This window comes from Mus pahari, chromosome 7 (genome assembly GCF_900095145.1).
Source record: "Mus pahari chromosome 7, PAHARI_EIJ_v1.1, whole genome shotgun sequence".
In the NCBI taxonomy this organism is placed as follows: Eukaryota; Metazoa; Chordata; class Mammalia; order Rodentia; family Muridae; genus Mus; species Mus pahari.
The window spans coordinates 66,637,767-66,648,951 of NC_034596.1; the positions used below are offsets into that span (position 1 = coordinate 66,637,767).

The 11,185-nt window shown below is 41.1% G+C and overlaps 1 protein-coding gene across 3 annotated transcripts in view; it reads left to right on the forward strand.

Annotated features, from left to right (window-relative positions):
• Kiaa0586 (KIAA0586 ortholog) overlaps window positions 1-11,185 on the forward strand; it is a 104,874-nt gene that overhangs the window by 23,753 nt on the left and 69,936 nt on the right. For all 3 annotated transcript variants that reach the window (XM_021201596.1, XM_021201597.1, XM_029541001.1), the window contains exons 11-16: window positions 870-1,087; window positions 1,652-1,724; window positions 2,917-3,141; window positions 4,428-4,602; window positions 6,932-7,126; window positions 10,292-10,479. In XM_021201596.1, the coding sequence (XP_021057255.1) occupies window positions 870-1,087; window positions 1,652-1,724; window positions 2,917-3,141; window positions 4,428-4,602; window positions 6,932-7,126; window positions 10,292-10,479 (1,074 nt within the window). The remainder of the gene's footprint in view (window positions 1-869; window positions 1,088-1,651; window positions 1,725-2,916; window positions 3,142-4,427; window positions 4,603-6,931; window positions 7,127-10,291; window positions 10,480-11,185) is intronic.

The window sequence follows — 11,185 nt, forward strand, 5'->3', positions numbered from 1 at the left end:
GTGCCACCAACTGTTTCCAACTCTCTGCATGCCCCCCCCTTTTTTTTTTTTTTTTTTTTTTTTTTGAGGTACTCTTAGTATATAGCTCTTGATGACCTAGGAATTGCTTTTAAACCAAATTGGCCTCAAAGGTTAGGGTCCGGGTCAGGGTTAGAACAGCTGTCCTAATTCAGGGTCAGGGTTAGGGTCCCAGGCCCTCAGCTGTCACACAGGGATCATAGCAGGTGCTACCGCCCCTGTCTTTGCCTTTCTGACTAATAAAGGCGCGTGAGGAAGAGTGAAAGGGTGCGGGTGGCCCTGCTTATCTATTAGTTCACAGCGTCTAGAGCAACTGGCTCTCGGTTTTGCTTCCTTCACAGGTAGAGCTTTTATTGACAATCAGAGGACCTAGTACTGCTCTAGATTTCCTGCCTCTATCACATATAATGTTTGTAATACTTTTTTTAACTGAAAAACAAACCAAACAGAAGAATGCCAGTATCAGTAACTTCATTTGGACAACCTGAACCCTAGATTATATTGATTCTAGTGTATGCTTGCAACAATGTACTAGCTCTTCTTTGTATTAAGTACTGATTTTTTTTTTTTTGTGTACGTGTGTGTGTACGTGTGTATGTGTGTGTGTGTGTGTGTGTGTGTGTGTGTGTGTAAAAGCGTGCACATAGGAAGCCAAAAGGGTGTTAGATGCCCTGGAACCAGAGTCTAGGTGGCGGTGGGCCACCTGATGTAAGTGCTGGGGAATGAACTCCAGTCCTGAAGAGCAGTGTCCACTCTGAACTGCTCTGCCATTTTCCCAGCACTTTTTCTTTAGAGTAAAGCAGTTAATGTAAGTTTAACATAGTAAATGTCTGTCTTCGATTTCTCTTAAGATAAAGCAGTCTCCAGTTACCTTGAGGCTTTCAGATCATCCACATGGCCCTGCTATGCTCCAGACAGCCAATACAAGGTCTATCCTGAAAGATGCTGCGATGATTCTGAGAGGAGTACAAAACAATAAAAAAGTACTGGAAGAAAACCTGGAAGCTATCGTTCGTGCAAAGGATGGAGCTGCTGTGTATTCATTTATCAATGCTTTAGCTACCAATAGGTGAGGCAGGATGTGGCATCATAGCCTATTAATGAAGCTGCTAGATTTGCTTACTTACTTTCCTTTTTAAAGACTCATGTATGTGTAAGAGTGTTTTGCCTACATGTTTGTGTGTGTACCATGTGTGTGCCTAGTACCCACAGAGTTCAGAGATGATCCCCAGAATCTGGAGTCAGGGATGGTTGTGAGTGCTAGAACGGAGTCCTCTCATGTGCTGAGCACTCCTTCCACTCTTCCCCCCCCTTCCCGCCGCCCCAATCTCTTTTCTAAGCACTCCCTGTGCTTATTGCGTTTGCATGTTTGGCCTCTGATGATGTGGGACCTGGTGTGGACAGACATGGAGGTCCTATGTTTTACTGACTGCAATTTACCATTTCGTTCCCTCCTCCAGGTCTTCACAGACATTTCCCTTGTAACATTTAATGAGTGCCATCACTTTCTGTTTTCTCAGGAAGGGCATTGGGTTACAAGTAGCTTTAAAACTAGACTAGACTTGCTGAATTCTGGTCCTATTCACAGTATATTAAGGCTAATTTAAGAACATTTCTTTTTTCTCTTTTGTAGAGAGATGTCAGAGAAAATTAGGATCAGAAAGCAAGTAGATGAATGGATTAAAATCATTTCAGCAGAAATCCAGGTATGTTATTGAAAAAATGGAAATTAAGTCAGTTCTCAGAATATAGCATAAATTCCATTTTACTGATTGCCTTTTCTTTTTAATGTGTCTGTTTTCTTTAGTAAACTCTAAACAGAAAATGGAATTCTACCTGCAAAGGTTTCAAGCCAGCAGACTGGGGAACATTGATTCACTTAGGCAAACACCAACATTCCTCACTCAAGGGACCGTCAGTTCCGGGGGTGGGAAATCTTTTTCACACTTGTGACAAGTGCAACATATCTTCAGACAGACATGAGATCTCACGTTTTGTGTGTTTGAAGGTGTAGAGTAGGTCACCATTACTTTTGTCTTGGAGTGCAAGGCAGTTGCTTTCCTCCTGAGCGCTCGCATATTTACTCATGGCAGGTGATAGCAAGGGAAGGAAATGTTGGCTCGACTTCCACAGCAATGAGCACAAAAAGTGACTCAGTGTTGTTATACACACACACACACACACACACACACACACACACACACACACACACACACACATGTATATAATGCATTTGTAAGGAATTTATACTAGTCACTGCATAACTTAACAAATAAAAAGATGAAGTGACCTGTCGCTGTATGCCAGTGAGCAGAATATGTCTTCATCACTGTTAATTCCATGTAAATATGCTTATTTAAATATTCAAATAATTTAAGTTTGCATATAGTCGCCTCAGATTCATTATGAATTATGTGCTTATTTAAGTTTGTTCCTCTAATGTTACTAACTGCTTGTAATTCGGGCACGTGAAGGTATGAAGCCGTGGTGATTTTCTCCTCCCATGCTGCCTCCTCCTCTGGATGCTCATAACTTGCTAGGATTTTAGCTTTAGGATTGCTTAGTTCACTTTTGTTTTGAGCCAAGATCTCTCTGTGTAGCCCATGCTGCCCTCCAGCTGGAGCTCTTCCTGGCTCCTGCGTTCAGGAGTTGCAGGCATGCACTGCTCCACCTCCAGTCCTGCGTTCAGCAGTTGCAGGCATGCAGTGCTCTGCCTCCAGTCCTTTAGTTTTTTGTTCATTTTTCCAGAAAGTGTTTTTTCATGTATAAGCTAATATTCTTTATTATTAAAGCATTTTGAAGTACTAAGCAATAGAGTAAATAAATTCCAACATTTGTTAGTGTTGGAAGCATTATGATTTGTTTTGGGTTAAGTAATTTTAATTTTCTTTGCCCTAGGATGAACTTATGAGAAAAGATTATGAACAAAAGAGATTTGATCCAAAGAATCAAAGGAACAAGAAAGCTCTAACTATGAGTAGAGATATTAGAGCCAATAACCAAGACAAATTGGTGAACAGATCTGTAATTCCAAGAAGCCATTATCAAAAGCAAACCCAGGAGCAGTTTACAAGTCCACCTGTGAGGAGCTTGCCTGCGTCAGGCCCACAGAAAGAGAGGAATGTAAGGAACGCGCCTACCTCAGGCCCACAGAAAGAGAGGGAAGAAGGGGGAGCCTAGCCCACCTTGTGTTTAGATGCCACAGTAGACCTAGTCATTTCCTAAAAGATGGAAATAATGATGTGACTATGTGGGATTTTAAACTATGAAGAGCTGTACAAACCTAGATTAGATTTATACCATCAACTGTGTAAGATTTTGGACCTGTAGTGTAGAAACCTACATAAAATCTGTACTTGCCTTCTCCGAAGGCCTCTTAGTGTGTTTTTGTTCTTTTATTTTTGGCTTTTGGTTTCTCAGGAGACAAGTTCTCATATTTTCCCAGGCTAGCCTCAAACTCTAGAACTCAAGCAATTTTCTCACCTTATCCTTTAAGGAAGCTGGGAAGCTAGGCCAGGCACAGCACCATGCCTAACTTAGAGCTTAGACTGCGAATCACAGTATGTACTACGTATGTCCAAAGCCGTGCTTCTCAACCTGTGGGCTGAGACAATTCATAACAGCAAAATTACAGTTATGAAGTCGCAACAAAATAAATTTATGTTTAGGGGTCACCATGAGATGAGAAGCTGTCTTAAAGGGTCACAGTGTTAGGAAGGTTGGGAACCACTGGCCTAGAGATTATCGACTGTTATTAGTCAGATTCATTTTACTGAAAAGCATGTTCCATCTTTTTGTGTATGTTCTGTTTTAGACCTAAAAAATTACATTTAATGCCTAATGAGTTCTAGACACAGTACTGGATATTTGGAGGGATTTTCTCTACCATCTAACCCAGCATTAATGTTTTTTAAGACCAAGTAAACATGGATTATCGAGCAAAGAAATGTTTAATTTAATGCTTGGCTCTAGTGCTTGATAAATGCTTCCTTTCTGTGACATTTTGGGATTTATTTATTTATTTATGCATTTTATGTTTTTTTCTGCATGTATGTCTGCACACAAGAAGAGGGCATAGGATCCCATAGGACTACAGTTATAGATGGTTGTGAGCTGCCATATGGTTGCTGGAAATTGAACTCAATACCTCTGGAAGAGCAGCCAGTGTTCTTAATCACTGAGCCATCTCTCCAATCCATTTCTCTGGCATTTTGATTGAAAGTGGAGCCGGGAGTATATAAAGTCATTTAAAGACTGTTTATTGTATTTAAACATAACAACTATGTAAAATGTATTTAAACATTACTTTAGGAACTGAGAATATTCATAGTAATGTAAAACCTTTTATGTTTCCTAGGTGGAAGATTTTAATATTTGTACAGTAATTGTAACATGTTTTCCATTGGTAGGGCCTCTTGAAGTCAACCACAACGTTGCAAGACGAGGATTATATGTTACAGATATATGGGAAGCCAGTTTATCAGGGCCATCGCAGCACTCTTAAGAAAGGACCGTATCTCAGATTCAGTTCTCCATCTCCCAAGGCCAAGCCACAGAGGCCAAGGGTAATAGAGCTAGTGAAAGGTAAGGAGGTTCAGTGTCTATCACTGCACCGTTTACAGAGAGGTTTAGTGCATAGCATGGCTTTATGTGTGTTATCTGTGCGCACCGCTCAGTGTCTGATGAGGGGGAGCGGGAGGAGGAGGAGCATAGCTTCAGTACCATATCTGCCAGGCAACAGTGTTTGTGGGCATTTTTGTGGTTTGCTACCAAAAGGTCTTCGCCAATAAAAGTGATTAATTTTTGTTGGCTTTTAATTAAATAAGAACTTTTTTTTATTATTATGTGTTTTGACTCATGCCAGCCATTTCTTTGATATATTTGAATATAATTTAGTTAAATAATAAGTCTGTTAATTTTGGTTACATTTTCAAAATTTTTGTCCTTCTTTGAAGTTAATAAGCTAACTAACAAGTGGCTGGTGGATACCAAGCCACTTCCTTTCCCTTCTAGAGGTGGAGCTGTGGCAGGCAGTTGCTCAGGCCTCCTTCCTTTATAAATGCTGGCTGACCAGGCTGATTATCCACTTACCTATAAATCCTACGGATACTATTTTTAAAGGCATGCAAATTATGATGTTTGCCCTAATATTTTTCTTAAATACTGGAGATTTATTGTTAAAATTGTATTTGGAGTTTTGAAAGCCTTTCTAAAAAAACAACTTAAGACTTTACAACACTGTCAGATCCCCAGTAAGCCTTTTGAGGTAACAGTCAGTGAGAGCCAGTGGGCCCTTCATCCTTAAGCCTGGTACCTTTGGTTCCTCCCCTCTGTGGGAGAGAAAAAGTCCATCTTCTCTGGAGACACAGATAAGACAAACTTTAAGTTCTCTTCTTTTTACTTGTTAATTTGTTTTTTGTTGTTGTTGTTTTGTTTGTTTTTTTGAAACCAGATCTGTTTTTGTAGTCCTGGTTGTCCTAAAACTCAATATGTAGACCACTCTGGCCTTGAACTCACAGATTTGCCTGTCTCTAGCTCCCAAGTGCTGAACTCAAATGGTGTGTACCCCAAGATCTAGCTGTTTTTGTTTTTGTTTTTAAGATTTATTTTTATTTTCATTTATATATGTGTGTGCCCACGGAAGCCAGCAGAAGACATCTGGTCCCTTGGAGCTGGAACTGTGGGTGGTTGGGTTGTGGGTGCTGGGAATCAAACTCAGGTCCTCTGGAAGAGCAGCAGTCACTGTCAGCTACCGAGGCATCTCTCTAACCCTCAGTTTTGTTTTTCCAAAGAAAGGGCTGTCTGTAGTGTACCCCTGGCTGGCCTCAGGCTTACACCAGTCTTCCTGCCTCTGCCTCCTACTGCTGGGCCATCATGCCTGACAAACTTTTAAGATTTTGATAATTTAGAGTATAACGTCTATATGGATCTACATAAAACATTAAAAAATATACACTAACTTCCATAAATTCTAAGTATATAGAATTAGATTAATTGTGCATACTTTCAAATGGTAAGGGTGACTATTCAGAATACAGAACAAGCAAAGGTATAATGAAAGAATTGGGGTCGGGGGAAATCCTATTCTAAAAAATGACCTTTACCTTTCTTGTATTGTGAAGGAAAGTTGGTGAGTTTAGAGAGATGTTCTTCAACATTTTTCTTATATCAGAGTAGCTCTGTACAAATGTGCCAGGGACAGACAAACTGTGGTCTGCAGGTGAGCTGCTGGGTTTTTTTCCTTTCTTCTTCACCTTCCTCTTCCTCCTCTTCTTCTTTTCTTTTCCCTTGGGACACGGTTTCTTTATGTATCCCTGGCTGCCCTGGAACTTGTTCTATAGACCAGGCTAGTCTCAAACTCAGAGTTCCTCCTGCCTCTACTTCCTGAGTGCTGGGTTAAAGATGTGCACCACCAGCACCTTAGCTGCTGTTTTTATGAGTAAATTTTTATTGGCCATAGCCAGATTCATTTACTGTTCATGGCTGCTTTCATGGTACATTACCAGTGTCACAAGAGTTGAATAGTTGCACCTGAGATTGCGTGGCCTAAGTTAAACCAAAGTAATTCCTGTCTGGCCATTTGATAAGTTTGCCAACCTCTGGTCTACGTAGCATTTCTGCTTGAGACCCTATATTAAATTGGATGAAATCTTTTTTTTTTGTTTGTTTGTTTTTTGAGACAGGGTTTCTCTGTGTAGCCCTGGCTGTCCTGGAACTCACTCTGTAGACCAGGCTGGCCTCGAACTCAGAAATCCGCCTGCCTCTGCCTCCCGAGTGCTGGGATTAAAGGTGTGCCCTACCACGCCCGGCTAAATTGGGTGAAATCTTACTGGGAAAAACAATTGTATTTCTAGGTGGCTAGCTAATAGATAGTTGTTGAATTTTAAATATCTGCCAATGATGATTATTATAGGCACTAAAGTCAAGTCAGCAAGAACACAAACTGACTTTCATGCTGCATCACGTATGAAAATGGATTCTAAAATACAGCATCCCATCACCACACTGCCTCATGCTGATCAGCAGTGTATGTTCAGCCCAAGCAGAGAAATGCCTACTGTTTCAGGTACCCTGGAAGGTCATCTAATTCCTATGGCAATCCTTTTGGGTAAGAAACAATGAATATGTGGCTGTAGGGAAGGGGGAGGGTCCATTGCTTGTGATCAGTAGCAGGAGTTATACCAGTCACCTACTTTCTTATGTCTGGAGAGTGCTTCAGAATGTAGGTTATGCAGGGTAACAGTGATCTCTTAAACAGTGAGTTCTTGCCGTAATCTCATTTACAGGAAATATTCTCTTGGTGTATTGCTATAGATGACATGATTGACATCCCATTGACATACATAATAATTCAAGAAGTCAAGTTTGTTTTAATATTGTCATGCATGAGGAGAGATACTTTATAGCACTGTCCTGTACTTTTGAATCAGGTTGTAATAAGTAAAAGCTAGATGATCATATATACTAGGGGAATAGTAGGTTATTTCCTCATATGAGATCTCTAAGAGTCATATTAACAATTGGACAGCTCTGCAGGTATGCTATCACACACCTGTAACCCCTTTCCTCAGCACAAGGCAGGAAAACTACATGACTGGATATTAGGGACAGGGAGGATATTAGGGACAGACCTGCAGGTTCTTTGTAAGAACGGCAGGTGCTCTTAACCACTGAGCCACCCCTTCAACCCTAAATACATAACAACATTATATTTTTATTTGTGTGTTTATGTGTGTGCCTGTGTGAGTTTATGTGTGTTCAGGTACCCATGAAGGCCACAGGGCATTCAGTTCCCTGGAACTGGAGTTTTGTAGGTAGGCAAGCCACCTGATGTGGGGTCTAGGAACTGAACTCTGGTCATCTAGAAGAGCAGCAAGTGCTCTGAAGTTCTGAACCATCTCTCCAGCCCATATATATGGAAATACAAATTAAACTACTTGGAGATATATATTATTTGTGTGTGTGTGTGTGTGTGTGTGTGTGTGTGTGTACACACACATGGACGTATGGGTGAGTGTATATGTGTGTGTGTGTGTCTGTGCCCAAAGTAGTTTTAGTTTTTATTTCAATGATGGCTAGACATATGGAGTGCTTTGAAAAATATTTACTGATCATGTTTTTCTCGCTCTCTCTTTCTTTCTGTCTGTCTGTCTGTCTGTCTGTCTGTCTCTCTTTCCTTCTTTCTTTTTAACTTTATTCAGTTATTTTCCTATTTGTTGACTAGCAGTTTTATTTCCTTGGTATTTAATTTCTACAATTATTGGTAAATTCTGAATGTCAGTTCAGCCCTTCGTCTGAGGCGTAGCTGGTACAGATGATGTCCCGTGCCTTGGGCCATCTGTGCTTTGTTGACCATTTCCTTTGCTGAGCAGAAACTTGACTTTCCTGTAGACCATGTGCTGATGCTTGGGGCTAGTTCCTGTGTGGTTGGTCTAATGAAAAAGTTCTGTTGGGGGCTGGAGAGCTCAGTGGTTAGGAGCATTAGACTGCTCTTCTAGAGGACCCAGGTTCAATTCCCAGCACCACATGGCATCTTACAACTGTCTAATTCCAGTTCCAGAGGATCCAATCTCTCACACATGCAGGCAAAACACTAATGCACATTTTTTAAAAAAGAGCTGCATCTTCCTCAGCGTCTTGAATTGTATCTTCTCTGTGTTCTTTTTCTAGAAGTTGCAGTGTTTCAGGTTTTAAAGTCTTTGATCCATTTGAAATTGATTTTTTTTTATAAGGTGAAAACTACAAATCTAATTTCATTCTTCTGTATCCTGCATTCTTCTGCCGTAGAAACACAGCCTTGCCAGAACTGTTTAACAGGCTATCCTTTTCCACATACATTTTTGCTTCCTCCTTTGTCAAAAATTAAGTGAGCATAGCCATTTTATTTTTGGGTCCTCTCTTCTATTCCATTGCTTTACCTGTCTATTTCTATGCCAGGATCAATCAGGCTGTCTCTATCACTTATGTCTCTATAGTATAATTTGAGATTGGACAATCCATAGTAATATCTCCATAGTGTTCTTACTCCATAGGATTGCTTTGTCTATTTATGATCTTCTGTAGTTACAAATGAATTCTTGTACTGTCTTCTCTCAATCTGTGAAATACGACACTGGAATTTGGGTAGGTATTGCCTTAAATCTGAAATGAATTTTGGTAGAATAGTCATTTTTACAGTATTAGTTCTGCCAATCCAAGAGCACAGGATATCTTTCTATCATCAGCATCTTCTATAATTACCTTTTTTAAATATCTTGAAGTTTTTTTTGTTGTAGAAGCCTTTTCAACACATAATGTTTTGGAGTTATTTTGAGTGAAATATTTTTCCTGATTTCTTTCTCTGAGAGTATATTGTTAGTATAAATGAAGACTACTATGTCTGTCTGTCTGTCTGTCTGTGAGACAGGGTCTCATACTAGATGATGCTGACCTTGAATCACCATGTAGCCTATGCATCTGAGTGCTGGAGTTAAGGGCATGGGCCGTGTCCTTGCACAGCCTCAGGGGCTTGAACCTGACTGGGCCAGCAAGAGAATGAAGAGAAGACAGACACAGGGGACATACAGAATAGCTGGGATCCAGTAGTCTGGGCTCTGAGGCAGAGACCTCTACACTTAGGAGGCTCCCTGTTTATTACATACAGTTGAACTAAGAGGCTGGGTTACCGAATAGACCTCACTAAAGAGGAAGGGTTAGAACATACAGAGAAACAAGGAGACAGGTTTAGTTAATCTTGATTGTTCCGTCTCTGTAGGGGAAGAAACACCCAGGGGACATGGGAGGAGAGCTGCAGTGGATATCTTCTCCACACACTGTCTACATTTCCGCTTTGAGGGGGAGAACAGCCCTTGACCTTTCCTCAGCCTACTAGGGGAAGGCTTTGCTGTTTTCCCATTGGGCTGAGACTTTGACGTCCTTGAAATGACTGTCCCTCTGGGCCACTATGTCCAGCTCCTTAGTATTTACTTTGAAATATAAAAAACAAGCAGGACTTTTGAAATGAGACCTGACAGTATAGAGCATGCTCTAATAGGCAGATACTAACCTTTATTTTAAGCATTAAGATAGTGTATGTGAAGTAGGAATTGCAAACAAATAATGAAGAGACTGACAGGTGGGCACATGTGTAGACCGTGGTGGTGAGGAGAGAGGAGATTGCAAGATGCCTCTTTCCTTTTGTGAGCAAGACCAGTCACAAAGATCCAGGCATTCAATTTGTTTTTTCCTTTTATATTAGAAACAGCTGACTCATTCTGTGCCCTACATTTCATAGGACAAACCCAAAGCAATAGTGACTCCATGCCACCTGCTGGAGTCACAGTAAACAAGCCACGCCCCATGACTGTGACCACTTCTATTCCTCCGGCATCTCGAAAAGGGAACACTGGAGTCAAGAAACCCAACGTAGCCATTGTAGAGATGAAATCCGAGAAGAAGGATCCTCCCCAGCTCTCCGTACAGGTATGCCAAGGTGCACAAGCAGACCCGTCAGAGTGCAGGGAACCCATTTATGCCATGAGAACCTACAGTTCATTGCTTAACTTTATGAAGACCTTGCTTTCACTGCTTTATTGGTGTGAACCTGGTGGTAATGTGGTGTCGCTATGCTTGCTCTGCAGTGTTTAAACTACCCTCCAAAGTCAGTGATCCATATCACAGGGTGGGGAATGGGTCAACAATGCACTATAATTAACTTTTAAAAAGAAGGTATGTGGGGCTGGAGAGATGGCTCAGCGGTTAAGGGCACTGGCTGCTCTTTCAGAGGTCCTGAGTTCAATTCCCAGCAACCACATGGTGGCTCACAACCATCTGTAATAAGATTCTATGTCCTCTTCTGGCATGCAGATGTATGTACAGACAGGGCATTCATATACCATAAACAAACAAATAGATGATACGTACCTGTAGTCTAAGCATCCAGAAAGTAGCCATAGGAAGATTGCCACAGGTTCAAGACAAGCCTGGTCCATCTAGCAAGTTTCTAGCTAGCTTGTTAGGGCTACACAGAGAGTCACTGCCTCAATAATAAATAAGCAAATAAATAAACTAAAACATACAGCTGGGCCTGGTGGCGCAGGCCTTTAATCCCAGCACTCGGGAGGCAGAGGCAGGCGGATTTCTGAGTTCGAGGCTAGCCTGGTCTACAAAGTGAGTTCCAGGACAGCCA